This window comes from Archocentrus centrarchus, chromosome 14 (genome assembly GCF_007364275.1).
Source record: "Archocentrus centrarchus isolate MPI-CPG fArcCen1 chromosome 14, fArcCen1, whole genome shotgun sequence".
NCBI lineage: Eukaryota > Metazoa > Chordata > Actinopteri > Cichliformes > Cichlidae > Archocentrus > Archocentrus centrarchus.
The window spans coordinates 28,603,683-28,620,510 of record NC_044359.1 but is presented as its reverse complement, the minus strand read 5'-3'; the positions used below and the strand labels follow the sequence as shown (position 1 = coordinate 28,620,510).

General features: G+C 42.4%; 1 protein-coding gene across 3 annotated transcripts in view; it reads right to left on the bottom strand.

Annotated features, from left to right (window-relative positions):
* The window catches only part of LOC115791704 (seizure protein 6 homolog), a 109,098-nt gene that overhangs the window by 25,944 nt on the left and 66,326 nt on the right, over positions 1 to 16,828 (bottom strand). For all 3 annotated transcript variants that reach the window (XM_030745913.1, XM_030745914.1, XM_030745912.1), the window contains exon 4: positions 3,552 to 3,744. In XM_030745913.1, the coding sequence (XP_030601773.1) occupies positions 3,552 to 3,744 (193 nt within the window). The remainder of the gene's footprint in view (positions 1 to 3,551; positions 3,745 to 16,828) is intronic.

Below are 16,828 nucleotides of genomic sequence, written 5' to 3'. Positions count from 1 at the left end.
GCTGCTCTTCAACCAATAATGGACAAATGTTGTTGACTAGGGCACAACAGATGAGCTGAGGAATCTAGTAATAGTAAGCTACCCGCAGTGTATTTGGGCAAACAAATAAAATGCGTTTCAATTTAGCTCTAATAAATTGTTACACTGCTGAATGTGTTGCCTGAATCCCTTCAGGTGGAGAGCTGGAATGGGATCAAAGCCGGCAAGGTGAAGTCAGGAGATAATGAAATGAGGTGACAGAAAACACAACACAGATAATGAATGTAGTGTAGATTATTATTATATATAATGGCACGATATTTGGAGAATATTATCCATTGTGTGCTACACTGACATTTAGAGTAAAGTGCGCAAGAAGTGAAAATACTGCAGTGGTGATTAGTCATCTCTATACTCAGTTATTATTTTAATATACAGATACAACAGCAGTCCCTCAGCCTGTAGGCGACTTGTGGGAGAGTGTAACTGTCAATGTATCTAAGCCTCATGACCTGGCTGTGCATCAAAGCATTACCTTTTATAGAAACATCAATAGTGTTGTCTCTGGTAAAGTGCCTCACTTGTACAAAGCCAGACCATAGCTCTGCGGTGATACAGCCTATTGATATTTATGTGGTTTGGTTAAAAACTCAATCTAAATGGTCACTTACTCAATAAAGGCCATTAAAAAGCAATAACTTTGAACTAGAGGCAAGAATCTTATCAATGCTACTTAGAACAGGTGGCAGGGGTCCTCACTTGTCAGTACAGCTTTTAAGTTAAAGCCAATCAATAATTCCCATGAAACACCACTGCCATCAGCAGCGCCACTGATTACTCTGTACAGCTCAAATCCACCTTAGATGTCAAATACGACTTTTATATCATCGTCTGAATTGCAAAGAGGCTGTGATTCATTTAAATCAAAGATTCTGGAGTAAAATGGGTCTTGGGTTGTATGTATTTATCTGGGCACCGTTACATTCAGTTAGTAGCATCCAAAATTATTGTGCATGCTAAAGATATAAAAGAGCCTAAAGACAGGCAGGAGGTGGTTTGGGATGAAGTAAGTCAAAATGCTTGCATGCAGCGCACTAATTAAATTTTAAAAGTTAAATTTAAGCCAATTCTTCTTACTGAAAGAGTAAATTTATAGATTTTCACATTGTTGTGAAAACATCAGTGCCTGACTCAAGGATTACATTGTTGTCAGTTTAATCTTATAGAGAATAGATGCCTGAGTTTTAAAAATAAAAAAAAAAAATGGTATGAGTGGAGGATGGGTGCTCATTTTCATTATCTGCAGGTTTTTAATTGATCCATCTCCTTTTTTGTCCTTGAATGTTACAACTGTACACTAAGCAGCCACTGCATTAAAACCACTAGCCTCATATAGCGCTCCCCGTTGTGTCGCCAAAGCAGCTCTGACTCACAGAGGCATGGGAACAGAACTTATGCTGGCATCATGTGGAGTCTGGCACAGGACACTGGCAGCAGATCTTTTGCTTCCTGTGAATTTGTGGGGCAGAATCTCCATGGATTTGGGCTTGATCTACAGCATGTTATGGATGCTCAGTCAGACTGCTCAAATACAGATCGTATCCACTTCATCTTTAATTTTGTGGCTAATCTGTGCATGAGCGAAAGTCAAATAATGCGGTACTTAACAGTAAGATTTTATTCAGATTTTTTTCTTACTGAAAACAGAGCTAGGAGGAAAATATTTGAATGCAGGTGACATATTCTCTTAAGACATTATTATTAATTATACAGCACCAGTCAAAAGTCTGGACACACTGGGTGTGCCCAAACTTTTGACTGGTGCTGTAGTTTCAATTCTAGATTAGGACATACTGTATGTGTGTACACTGAGGAAAAGATGCTGATCAGAAAATACAAGGAAAGTGGTAAGCCCCTGTTCATTCCCACACTTGATGTTCTCTTAACATAAACAGTAAAGCACACCTTAAGTTATTTTCCAAGTGTCACACTGCTCATGTTATAGACAGATCCATCAGTCTGCCATCACAGGCAGAGCTCGCACTGTAGCAAATATTAATTACCCTGAGCTGAGATGCGTCTCTCCACAGTTCTATCTGCTTCTCCACGCTTGTCCAATTACATTTCTCACAGCCTATTGTAAAGGACAAGAAGATACCCTGCTTGTAAAGCAGAAGAACACAAATTGAAATATCTTCCGTAACTCCAATGTGTCTAATCTTCGTGAAATCTGTTCCTGATATTTTTCTCATTAATCTAGCTGAATTTGCCCCATCAAAACCAAACAGGCTGTTGGGTGGACAGTGCAGCATGTCCGATCATTTTTTTATTTGACACAGTGTTTGCTGAGAAGAAATATAATACAGAAAGTTTATAATGTTAAAGTGTTTTCATAAATAAAATGGTAAATGCCCAGGGAAAAGAATGCTGATGTTAAAACTGAGCAACACAACGCCATGTCTGCCTATTCTGGAACAATATAGGATAAACTAGAGTTAGACTTAGATTTTTTTAAACAAAAGAGCAGTATGTAAGATTTCCATACCGAGATAGAGCTCTGACTTTCATTTAAGGATGTCCTGTATATTATACATGATATATTATTTTCTTCTTTTTTTTTCTTTTTATTTTCCCACCTGTCACCATCACATGATTACTTCAGCTGAGTTTGGGGTGCTTAAACAATGCAAAAGAGTCAAAAAAAGCAGTATATTGCATGCTCACCCACATCAATCAATATATATATTAGGATTTCCTAATATATATAATATAATAAGATTTTGTGAAATTCAGACAGGAAAGGTTAAGGGGGAAAAGTACACCTACTGATATTAAATAATACTGTAATATATTACATTCGTTGCCATCTGTTCCCAGCTATGCATCACCCTGCATGTTCTGTGATGACCGCTCACTGTCATCATTCAGCCTGACCACACAGTGATATTCATACATCCGACAGCAATGGGTTGATTTATCTCACATCAGCCGCATGGTTCTGATGGCCCCTTTCATTTTCGAGCTGATGAAAGTACCACGGTAATGTGGTAGAATGAATTGTCCACCAGCGACCACCGTCAGCTCAAGTCGATGGGGCATGTAATTGGCGGCCACTTTGTGTGATTGCTAAGATAAACAGACATTGTTACAGACACGGAAGATCAATGTCACACACAAAATAAGCGAAGGAGAGGGTGAAAATTATAGGCCATTATATTCACCAACAACACAGTAACTATTTCTGCTGACAAGATTTGTGACTGACACCGTAGATACTGCTTTATTACACTTAATGATTCTTTAGAAATGTGGTGAAATTGCAAACGAAAAATTAAAATGGAAAAGGCCCGTGAGCACCACTGGCCAGCTGAAGGTCAGCAGACTGTTTTGAAATAGAACAATTCTGAAAGTAATTAGTCAACCACTTTACAGCCTCCCACCAGTTTCCCAACATCTTTGCTTGAGGATAAGCAATAACTGATAAGAGCTATTGTTTATCAATAAGCCACTGTCATGTTTAATGTAACGTGTTTGAATGATGCGGCACCAGATCAACTGTAACTGCTGCTCACCTTGGTAATGGAGTAGGAGATATCCTGAATTGTGGCGTTTCTCACTACGAAGACTGATAGAGATCTGGTTGCTCCAGCTGCGTAGTACTAGGCCGGTCATCAAGACCGATTCATTGGCAAGGATGAAGGGTTGTTGACCTCCTGTGTCCTCCACGGTCACCTGCTCTCCCGCCAACACACTCACATTTAGCACCTAAAAAAGAGGCCAAGCAATTTGATTAAACAAAAGTCCTCATTAAAGCACATTATCAAAGGTTACAGTGAGTGCATATTTTTTTAGTAGTATAGTTTGAGCCTATTTATTCACCCTTAATATTTCCCTTCTGAAAATATGAATAGACATAATTTGCAGACTTGAATAACCAGAAAAAAATCTCATTGCACATAAACCTGCTTATTTTTTACTTAAAGAATAATTCAGTTCTCACCAGCTTTTTAATTTGGCAACAGGACTGTTGTGTTGTTATTTAAAGCCAAGTATAATCTAATGATGTTGCTCTGAAAAAAATGGGTCACCTGCTTATTACTTTACAAACGTGTAGCAACACAGTTAAAGAGGGGTATGTTTAGTTTAATTTCTTTGATAACCTGTAGCTGGGATGTAGACTTATTTTGAGTAATAGTAGAATATGTCTGAGTCATTCTACTCATGGTTTATTGCACAAATTCCTCCACTTTCTGTGTTTTCTATCTGCCTGCAGAAAAGTCCATTAGCAGTGTTTTATGTCTTGGATTGAGAATCTACGGCTGAATCTGGGAAGGGAATCGCAGGAGTAATATATGTAGTTAAACTGTCTGTATAATGGATTACTGACATTTTTTGAAGCATCATCTGTTCAATTCTCTGCAGAACTGTAAAAGGCAAATTTTAATACAACAACAGGTCCTGCTCATTTTTCTATATAATAAAACAACATGGTTTTACATTGTGTTTGCTAAGACATTCTGATTATATCACTGTAGCTTGATGGTATTTCATAACTCAGGCTTTGTTCTTCTTCTTCTTTTTTTTATGTTATGTTTTGGATTGTCTGTGCAAGTCTATTTTTTAGTTAGTTTTTGGTTTTCTAGTTACTGAATTATTACCTTTTGTTTCTCTAGCTATTAGTTTTTACTTCTGCCAAGGTGGTTGTTTGCATGCATGTGTGTGCATGCGTGTGTGTGTACACAGCTTGAAATTTTTCTGAATGAATTCTGGTAAAACTTTGTAGGGAAGTAGAGTGGGGTCATGCTAACAATCAATTAAAATTTGGCTTACATCACCAAGGTCAACTTCATGATTAATTTGTCAAAAATTGGCAAAAAGCCTTATAACTTGTAAACTATGACTCTGAAGGTCAAAGTGATAATAATGCTATATAGAGCTTTACAGAACTAATGTTGCCAGTACAAACAAAGGCTTACTGCCTTTGTTTGTATTTGCAACATTAAGGAAATGATACTGGTATATGGGGATTCTAAATATCACATTATACTTTTCCTCCTGTGTGGTACCGGTACCAAAGACCAAACATCCAAAGGATCTTAGCAGCTACAGGCCGGTAGCCCTGACATCGCATCTAATGAAGACCCTCGAGAGGCTGGTCCTCAACCATCTACACCTCATGGTGTCGTCTTCGTTGGACCCGCTGCAGTTCGCCTACCGGCCTGGCATCGGGGTGGATGACGCCATCATCTACCTCCTGCACCGAGCTCTGACCCACCTGGAGAAGCCTGGAAGCACTGTGAGGATCATGTTCTTTGATTTCTCCAGTGCTTTTAACACCATCCAGCCAGGACTTCTGAGAGACAAGCTGGAACTGTCAGGAGTGGACCACCACATCTCCGAGTGGATACTGGACTACCTCACTGACCGCCCACAGTACGTGAGGACACAGGGCTGTGTCTCTGACAGGCTGGTCTGCAGTACGGGGGCCCCACAGGGAACTGTGCTGGCACCGTTCCTCTTCACCCTCTACACTGCAGACTTCTCCATCAACTCCCCACGCTGCCATCTGCAGAAGTTCTCTGACGACTCTGCCATAGTTGGCCTCATCACAGGTGAGGATGACTCAGAGTACAGACAGTGGACTCAGGACTTTGTGGACTGGTGCCAGCGGAACCACCTCCTGATCAACGCCGCTAAAACCAAGGAGCTGGTGGTGGATTTCCGCAGGCGCAGACCCACCACACGGACACCGGTGAACATCCAGGGAGTGGACATTGAGATAGTGGACTCTTATAAGTACCTGGGTGTTCACCTAAACAATAAACTGGACTGAACTCATAACACTGATGCGCTCTACAGGAAGGGTCAGAGCAGACTCTACCTGCTGAGAAGGCTGAGGTCTTTTGGAGTGCAGGGGACACTCCTGAAGACCTTCTATGACTCTGTGGTGGCATCAGCCATCTTCTATGCAGCAGTATGTTGGAGCAGCAGCTTGTCTACAGCTGAGAGGAAGAGGATAGACAAGCTCATCAGGAAAGCCAGCTCTGTCCTAGGATGTCCTCTCGACTCAGTGCAGGTGGTGGGAGACAGAAGGACTCTGACCAAAATAACATCACTGATGGACAAGGTCTTCCATCCCATGCATGAAACTTTTGCTGAGCTGGAGAGCTCCTTCAGTGACAGACTGCTGCATCCTAAATGCACAAAGGAGCGTTACCGCAGATCCTTCCTCCCAGCAGCTGTAAGACTTTATAATCATCACTGCTCCCAACAAAAACCACAATAACCTACACAATGTAGGATAATATATAATATACTGTAAATAGTCCGGCCTGTTAAGGTTCAACACACAGGCACATCATGTACATTGTATATAGTGTTATTATTAGTAGTATTAAGGTTAATCTTGTTTGTTGATTTTATATATATTCTTTTCTTAATAGTGTAAATTATTATATCTTTATTTATATTTATAATAACTGCGGCTGCTGTTACACCCAAATTTCCCCTCTGTGGGACAATAAAGGCTGTTTCTTCTTCTTCTTCTTCTTCTTCTTCTTCTTCTCCAAATATCATATTACATTTGACCTCTGATATCACTTTTACATTTCACGTCTGCCTTTCAACGTTGCATTATGCATTGTATCTTTAAAGAAAGTATTGAAAGAGAATGAGCTGCCCAGTTTGAAACATACGTTATTTGTGTCCAGTTATTTACAAATCAATACCTACTCCTGCATAATGTGTAATCAAAGTAAACATCTGTCATGCTACCATTATTATATAACTGATGTCACAATTAGAAATTATCAGTATAGTTAAAGGCACTCAAGTGCTTGGGGAGCTAGCCAGCCAGTATGAAGCTACTGACTATAGCTAGCACAGTCTATGGCATCAGTATCATGTTGCAGTACACATTTTTTTAAAGATGTAAATTTTACTGAAAAATGGCTTTTCAGACTGACAAGAATGTGTTTGTGTGAGATACCTTTTTGAGTTTCAGTGATTCATTTTATGACTTTTTTATGTACACTACAGGAACAAGCTATAATCATTTAACAACGCATAGATAATACTTTTTTTTTTTGTTGGAAAACATAATAAATTTGTGAACTACTTTTCTCCCTTCTGCAAATCACCATCTTATCGTGGTGGAGGGGTTTGTATGTCCCAGTAATCCTAGGGGTTGATTCAGATGACCATTATGGAAAAAAGACCAAGGGAGCAGTTTACCCTGCCTGTGCAGCCCAGCCAGGCACAGCCCAAAGAAGAGACATGGGCCCACCTTCCTGTAGGTCCACTAACCGTGGGAGGCATAGTAGGCGTCTGGTGTGATATATATGTATGTCGGGCAGCGGCCAAGAGCGGAGGCCCTGGCGAACTGGTTTCCAGCTATCGATGCTGGCTATTGGGGCATGGAACATCACTTCTGGTAGGTAAGGAACCTGAGCTAGTACTTGAGGCTCAGAAATATCAGCTAGATTGGGGCGGCTGTGGCACAGGAAGTAGAGCAGGTCGCCTACTAATTGGAAGGTAAGACTCTGTTCCAATCTGGAGTTGCCCTTGGTGAGAGGGAGTGGACTGGAGTGGGTGTTCTTGTATGCCTTCGTCTTGCTGAGTGTATGGTGGAGTTTTCACCAGTGGATGAGAGGGCTGCTTCCCTGCACCTTCGGGCAAGGGAATGGGTACTGACTGTTTTTTTTCCCTTATGCACCATTATGACAGTTCAGTACCAAGCCTTCTTGGAGTTGCTAGGTGGGGTGCTCGAGAGTGCTCCATTGGGTGTCTCCATCGTCCTACTGAGAGACTTCAACACTTATGTGGGCAATGACAGTGAGACCTGGAGGAATGTGACTGGGAGAAATATCCTACCTGATCTGAACTTAAGTGGTGTTCTGTTATTGGACTACTGTGCAAACTACAGTTTGTCCATAACAAACATCATGTCCCCAAGATCTTCGAAGAACTTTGACAGCATTTCAAGATGGGATGAGGAGACTGAGTCTGAATTGACCACGCTCCATATTGCCATTGCTGTGCAGAGCTGTGGCTGCAAGGTGGTTGATGCCTGTTGTGGTGTAATCCTCAAACCAGACAGTGGACACCTGAGGTGGAGGAAGCCATCAAGCTGAAGAAGGAGTCCTATCAGGTTTGGCTTGCCTGGAGGAATTTGTAGGTAGCTGATATGGTACTAGCACGTGAAGCAGTACGTATCTCAGGCTTTGACTAAAGCAAAATCATGGGTGTGGGAGTTTGGTGAGGCCATGGAAAAAGACTTCTGGACTCCCTCGAGTGATTCTGGCAACCTGTCAGGTGACACAGGAGGGGAAAGCGGTGCTCTGCTCACATGGTGCTTAGTGCGGGTGGGCCGCTGGTGACTTCAACTGAGAATATAGTCAGGTGGTGGAAGGAATACATTGAGGACCTCCTTAATCCCACTGACACAGCTTCTGTAATGGAAGCAGAGTCTGAGGATGAGGGGCATGACTCACCCATCACTGGGGGCAAGGTCACTAAGGTAGTTAACCAACTCCTTGGTGGCAGGGACTCTGGGGTGGATGAGATTTGCCCTGAGTTCCTGAAGGCTCTCAATATTGTAAAGCATGTCAACCAAGACCGCCTTACAATAGCATTGTATAATACAATTAATAGAGCAATGCGTCTTGATTGGCAACCCTGGGTGGTGGTTCCTATCTTCAAGAAGGGGAGCCGGAGGGTTTGCTCCAGCTATCAGCAGATCACACTCCTCAGCCTCTCCGAGAAAGTCCATACCACGGTGCTAGAAGGGATCATTTGTCTGTTAGTGGAACCTCCAATTCAAAAGGAACAATGCCGTTTTAGTCCTGGTCGCAGAACACGAGACCAGCTCTTCATCCTCTCAAGGATATTTGAGTGTCCATGACAGTTTGCCCATCTAGTCTACATGTGTTTTGTGGACTTGGAAAAGATATCTGACCGCGTTCCTCAGGCTATCCTGTGGAGAGCTGCATGAGTATGGGGTGTCTGTCCTGTTGTTACAAGGCATTCAGTCCCTATACAACTGCAGTGAGAGCTTGGTCCGCATTGCCGAGAATAAGTTGGACTTGTTTAAGGTGGACACTGGACTCCACCAGGGCTGCCCTTTGCCACCAGTTCTGCTGATAATTTTTTTTTGGACATAATTTGTAGACATAGTCAAGTGGCAGAGGACTTCCAGCTTGGTAGCCTGAGAATGTTATCGCTGCTTTTTGCAGATGATGTGGTTCTGTTGGCTTAATTGCACGGAGGCCTCCAGGTCGCAGTGGAGTGGTTTGCAGCTGAGTGTGAAGTGGCTGTAATGAGAATTAGTACCTCCAAGTCTGAAACCTTGGTCCTCAGCCAGAAAAGGGTAGAGTGCCTACTCTGGGTCAGGGACAAGTTGCTGCCCCAAGCAGAGTAATTAAAATATCTCAGTGTCTTGTTCTCCAGTGAGGGAAGAGGGAAGCAGGAGATTGACAGGTGGATTGGGGATGCAGCTGCAGTAATGTGAATGCTGCAATGGTCCCTCATGGTTAAGAGAAAGCTGGGCATAAACTCAGAATTATATCAAGTATATTAAAATGGGTTTCATCAGGGTAAATACCAAAAACCCAGAACTTTGCACTTTTTTTTTACTGTGCTACAATCCTCTTAAAGTATGTTTTAAAAGAACAAAGAAAACAAAATTAATAGTTACAAAATATAATACTATTCCCTTAAAAGTAAATACAGCCCAAAGTATGCCTTTGTGGAGGTTTGCACCAAGTGCTTTTTCTGCTTTTTGATCTTTCTGTTTTTCTGGTAGTTTAGTATTAGTATAAGTAGTGTACTGTAAGTTGTAAGCATTTTTCCTTCTGTTAAGTTCTTGTTTCTGTGTTTGTCATATTGTTAATTTCCTATCTGTCAAAAAAACTAAAGTCTTTCATCGTATTTACAGGCTATATTATAATAATCTTTTTTTTAAAAAGAAAACATTTTCTTAAATGCAAAAATAAACACTTGGTGAGATTCCCACTGGACATTGGACGGTGCTGCTGATGTCTCAGTAGAGCAGCTGGATCCACTGGACATAGGCCTCGGGCACTCCGTGGGAGTGCAGGGCATGCCAAATTAAGTTGTGGGGCACTCGGTCGAAGACTTTCTCCAGGTCCAGAAACACCATGTGGATACGCAGGTTCTTTTCCCGGGGGCGCTCGACGAGTAGCCTGGCCGCGTGGATGGCGTCTGTTGTTCCATGGCCTTTAACGAAACCACATTGATTGGGTGTGGTCTCGATGATCGTTCGAAGATCTTCATGGCGTGGCAAAGGAGGTGGATGGGTCTATAATTGGAGCATTCCGGGACGTCACCCTTGCCCTTACAGATGGGCACCGTGGTGCTGGTCAGCCAGGCCTTGGGGGCGACTCTGTCTTCGATGATATGGTTGAAAAGGCTGGCGAGGAATGCAGCACCCTGGCATCCCATCAGCTTCCATGCCTCCGCGGGAATGTCATCAGGTCCTGGCGCTTTGCCATTTTTCATCTGCTTCCTGGCAGCTTCGACTTCAGCGGTGCTGATCGGTGGGACAGGACCAGGGACTTGGAGTGTTCGATGTTACTCGTCCTTGGCATGTTTGACTTGGCCAATGTCCAGCGTGGCCTGATGGTGGGAGTTAACCAGTCAGTAGATCTTGTTCACTCCTTCCGGAATATCCAACTCATCGTAGAGGTGCTGGCAGCAGGCGGCTTTGGCCACTGCGACTTTTCGCTTTGCCGCCAACTTGAGGGCCAGATATCGATGGCAGGGGCCTGGGAAGCGAACCATGCTTTCTTGGCCACCTTCTTCTCCTTGCACTTCTTTGTTCCAACACCAGATTTGCTTGTCAATAAGTTTCCTGCCCGGTTTCGTTCGTCCCATAAGTTCCTCCACCACACCGTGGATCCGCACTGCCATGTCTGACCACATGGCATTGACTGGCTGGTCGAAGTCCACTTCAAAGTTGTCAATGGCATTGGCGAGTTGTTTGCGTTCTGGTAAACGCCACCACTTGATTCTCGATCCCAAGGTCGTGCGGGGCATGTGGTGTTGGCTGAGGTCAAGGCGCATGTCCAAGACGAGGAGGCAATGTTGTGGTCCGATTGATTCCGAAGGAATCACTTTCGCCTTTGTGGTGAGCTTGAGATCCTGACGCCGGACAAGTAGGTAATCAGTCTGGGTTGACCTTCCTCCACTGCTGTACGTGATCAGGTGCGATGCTCTTTTCCTGAAGAAAGTATTGACAATAGCGAGATTGTACACTTCGGCACACTCCAGGATGTGCTGACCATCGTTGTTGCAGGTGCCGTAGCCTTGGCCTCCATGGCACTGATGAAAGTCTTCCCTCGTGGAGCCGATGTGGCTGTTGAGGTCTCCACCTATTACCAGGTGTTCTTCGGGTCCGATCGATTGTATCAGAGCGTCCAGCTCCTCCCAGAATTTGTCCTTCTCCTCGTTGGTGCAGTTGGTCTGCGGGGCGTAGCAGGAGATTGCTTGCAAGACCACTTCGCCCGAGTCGATCTTGATTGGCATGAGCCAGGCCGACGCTCGGCACACTTCGACCACACTGTCCTTGAGCTTCTCGCTGACGATAATTCCTACGCCGTTCCGAGCCGAGTTGGCACCGTTGTAGAAGAGCTTGAAGCCTTCACCGATGTCCCGGGCCTTCGCTCCTTTCCACTTCATCTCTTGCATGCACACGATGTCGATGCGGCAGTTCTTGACCGACGCGGCGGGTTCGCGGCTTCTTCCAGTCATTGTACCGATGTTGATGGTACCAATTCGAAGTTGGGCTGACTTCTTTAGCCCGCCTTGCCCGTGGGCGGCGAGCCCTTGCTGACTTGTCACGCCATTCAGGTGAGGACGACGCGCGTCGCCTCCGGGGGACGCTCTAGCTGTTCTCGCCGAAGCTTGAACGGACATATACATGATGCGACTGCAAATACTTCAACCGATGCGTCGCTCCACCTGCCGTTGAAAACCTTCACCGTTGGTTGGAATCCAGCCGGCACCGCGAGGAGGTGTGATAGGGTTTGACCAGCCCTCCATCTGTTTTCCAGTAAAGGTTTTAAAGGTGATTTCAGGAGCAAGCACTAGAGAAATGTTTTTCACTCCACCAGAGCTCACCGTCTTGGTAATGGCTACACCTCTGCGCATGTGTACTCCACATTAAACTGACGTCAGGTCCTACGGTGCTGCTGTTGTGTTATCAGTGTTTTTGTTGAAAAACTGTGGGCTACATGCACTTAATGTTGTAATATGTTGTATTCACACACATCCCCTTTGCAAGCCTATTTTTAGTCCCTAATGAGGGATATAAGCATACAAAATCTTTTGATGAGACCCTCAGTACTGAATGAGCGCTACTGCTAATGGCCGCTTCCAAACGATAGCTAAAAGCTGACAGCAAGCGAGCACAACAAACACAAACACACACACACAGGTGTAGAGAGCAGTGGAGGTGTGGAAAAACATGTTGGCAACGATACAGTTGGTGTTAAAGGGTCATTTTTCCAAATGAGGAAATCATTGCAGTAATGGAGAACTTTAATGCTGCTAATGTGGGTGAAACGCTCACACTTACCTGGTGGCACCTGAGCTGCAGAGTTTAAATGAATCATCGAAGTAACAAATTAGTGTTGAGGATTTTTTATAACTGATTTGAGTTACTCGATGAATTATTGCAGCCCTAGTCCTAACCCATGCAAACATGATATTGTCCAAATCTTTATTTCCACATCTAGTTGTTAAAACTATTGGCAGATGATGAATAGTATCTGAAAGTCCCGTCCTTAAGAATGAGGGGGAAAAATTCCAGTAAAGATCCGACACAGGACCTGAGAGATGCATCTAGCCCTCATTAAAAAGTGTAACTGTCAAGAAGTCATTCTTAAGGAACAGAAACAGGAAGAAAAGGCTGAGGTATGCCAATTTATACAAGTTCTGGACTGAAAATCAGTTACAACAGTTTGAAATTTTTGGTTAAAATTGTCATAAATGTTAATAGACAAGGCCAGTGTCTAAAGTCATCTGTAAAACTCAATGGGAGTCTGTCTTGTTTTGGGATTGCATTTCAGCCAGTGGTATTGGTGATCTTGTCAAAATTGATGGAATTATGAGTGCAGAAAAGTACCATCAGATTTTGATCTCATCACCATGCAATGCCATCTAGAAAGCAATCAATTTGGTAACTGCTTAATTTTTCAGCATGAAAATTATGCCAGACATGCTGCTAATGAAGTAAAAGTATACCTGGATAAAAAAAATAAATAAATAAAAAACACACACACACACACACACACACAATGGAACACTATCAGTCATAGAATGATTTCTCTAGAACCCAGACCTCAAAATTGTTGAAGCAGTGTGGCATCACCTGAACAACGAACATCAAAAGAAGAGCTTTGGGATCTCCTTCAAGAAGTCTGGAAACTCACCATTAAGACTGCTTAAAGAAATTACCAGAAAGCAGGTGTTCAATCCAAATGTTTACTTTTCAAATGGAATTTAGAGCATGTGAAACTGAACTGTCACAGGTAGTGGGCTCAGGTTTCAGGTGTGCCATGAGGCAGAAAAAGGTTGCCCTAGGCTGATGTCCCTGAGGTAATATGTTTTGCAGAATTATTAGTGTGGCAACTTGGGAAAGCTGAGACAGTGGGCAGGATGAGTGCTCTTCACATGATGACAGCAAAATGAATTTGGTCACGTAGACTAACTGTCACTCAGTAAGCTCAGGCTCACAGTGTCCATCAGCCTCTCTGCAGTCACTGTCAGCACAGAGGCTGATGGACACTGTGAGCCTGAGCTTAGAGGTGACTTTTTCCAGAATGATCCATGAGATCAGCCAGTTTGATTGATTTTATTTTTTTTAATCAATACCAGATTTAACTCAATCCCAGTCTGGAGGTTTTCTAGCTAAGTCAGAAAGGAGATGTTGCGCATGAGTGACAGAATAACTTATGCATATTTTAATAAAAAAGCTTGATGCTAATATGCAATTTTTAGCAGTTGCATAACTGCAGAAGCCTTAAATAGCAGCGTCACAGTAAGTAATAAAAGAATGACACATGATTTTAGAATCTGATTTTCAATTCTCGAGGGTAATGAGAATTACAAGCCCATAAGCACAGTTCTCTTTTTTTGAATTGTGGTGTTTTGGAAATCGGATCATTTAGATTATTTGGCTGTCTTATAACCTCATAAATCTCCCTACAGACTTACAGGAGAGCACAGTAATTCTCCTTGATTTTAACATTAACACGCATATATTCAAGGAATGAAACTGAAATGCATTTAATGTGCAACTGCAATTTAGTCTGTCAAATTTAGAAAATGAAGGACTTAAAGAACCAGTTCTGAATTATGTCATTTTGTATTGTGGTTTGTATATTTAATGTTACAACTATAGTTAATGAGGAACAATATGCTTTCTCCTCACTTTCACTGTCACTTTTTGTGACACTTTTATTATAATTCATAATGAAAGTGTCATAACAGAGGGGACAGCCATACAGTGGCAAACACTTTCAAAGCATACATACTTTCACTATCATGGACCTGTGCCTGGACCTGCTAGAAAAGGTTTGATTACAACACAGCTAAAAACACATCTAATTGGGAAAATCAAAAACCTGTTTTATTTGTTATTATCTATCGTCCACCAGGGCCTTACTCAGAGTTTCTGTCTGATTTCTCAGACTTTTTATCTGATTTAGTGCTCAGTTCAGATAAAATAATTATAGTAGGTGATTTTAACATCCATGTAGTTACAGAAAATGACAGCCCCAACACTGCATTTAATTTATTATTAGATTCAATTGGCTTCTCTCAAAATGTAAAGGAGCCCACCCACCACTTTAATCATACTCTGGATCTTGTCCTGACTTATGGCATAGAAACTGAAGACTTAAATGTATTCCCTGAAAGCCCCCTCCTGTCTGATCATTTCTTAATAACATTTACATTTACTTTAATGAATTACACAGCAGTGGGGAATAAGTTTTATGTCAGTAGAAGTCTTTCTGAAATTCCTTCATTAGTTCCTTCCTAATTCCTTCATTATTATGCTCTTCAGTGCCATGTGCCAACACAGTGCAGAGCAGCTACCTAAACTCTGCTCCCAGTGAGGTCGATTATCTCGTCAATAGTTTTACATCCTCACTGTGTACGACTTTGGATACTGTGGCTCCTCTGAAAAGGAAAGCCTCAAATCAGAAGTGCCTGACTCCGTGGTATAATTCACAAATGCACAGCTTAAAGCAGGTAACCCGTAAACTGGAGAGGAATTGGCGTCTCACTAATTGAGAAGATGCTCGTTTAACCTGGAAAAAGAGTTTGTTGCTATATAAAAAGAAACCCTCCGTAAAGCTAGGGCATCTTACTATTCATCACTGATTGAAAAAATAAGAACAACCCCAGGTTTGTTTTCAGCACTGTAGCGAGGCTGACAAAGAGTCAGAGCTCTGTAGAGCCGAGTATTCCTTTCACTTTAACTAGTAGTGACTTCATGGATTGCTTCACAAATAAAATTTTAGACATTAGAGAAAAAATTATTCATAACCATCTCAAAGATTTATCTTCATGTCTGGCTGCTTTTTTGTTTAGACTCTTGCTCTAATTGATCTTTCGGAGTTAACTTCAATAGTTACTTCCTCCAAACCAGCAACATGTTTATTAGATCCCATTCCTACTAGACTCTTCAAAGAAGTCTTTCCATTTATTGATGCTTCAATCTTAAAAATGATCAATCTGTCTTTGTTAGTTGGCTATGTACCACAGCCCTTTAAGGTGGCTATAATTAAACCGCTACTTAAAAAGCCATCACTTGACCCAGCTGTCTTAGCTAATTATAGGCCAATCTCCAACCTTCCTTTTCTCTCAAAGATTCTTGAAAGAGTAGTTGTAAAACAGCTAACTGATCATCTGCAGAGGAACGGTTTATTTGAAGAGTTTCAGTCAGGTTTCAGAATTCATCACAGTACAGAAACAGCATTAATAAAGGTTACAGATGATCTTCTTACAGCCTCTGACAGTGGACTCATCTCTGTTCTTGTCCTGTTGGACCTCAGTGCAGCTTTTGATACTGTTGACCATAACATTTTATTACAGAGATTAGAGCATACTATAGGAATTCAAGGTACTGCACTGCAGTGGTTTGAATCATATTTATCTCATAGACTCCAATTTGTTTCCTCCCACATTCCAAAGACATGCACTTACTGGGGTTAGGTTAATTGGCTATTCTAAATTGCCCATAGGTGTGAATGTGAGTGTGCAAGGTTGTTCGTCTCTCTGTGTTGGCCCTGTGACAGGCTGGCGACCTGTTCAGGGTGTACCCTGCCTCTCGCCCTGTGACAGCTGGGATAGGCTCCAGCCCCCCCGCGACCCTGACCAGGATAAGCGGAAGCGAATGGATGGATGGATGGATGGATGGATGGACTCCAATTTGTTCATGTAAATGGGGAGTCTTCTTCACACACTAAGGTTAATTATGGAGTTTCACAGGGTTCTGTACTAGGACCAATTTTATTTACATTATACATGCTTCTCTTAGGCAGGATTATTAGAAAGCATTCCATCAATTTTCATTGTTATGCAGATGATACTCAGCTTTACCTATCAAGGAAGCCAGATGACACACAAGTTAAACAGCAGGAATGTCTTAAAGACATTAAGGCCTGGATGACCTCTAATTTCCTGCTTCTAAATTCAGATAAAACTGAAGCTCTTGTGCTCGGCCTCACAAACCTTCGAAACATGGTGTCTAATCAGGTCCTTACTCTGGATGGCATTACTTTGTCCTCCAGTAACAATGTGAGAAATCTTGGAGTCATTT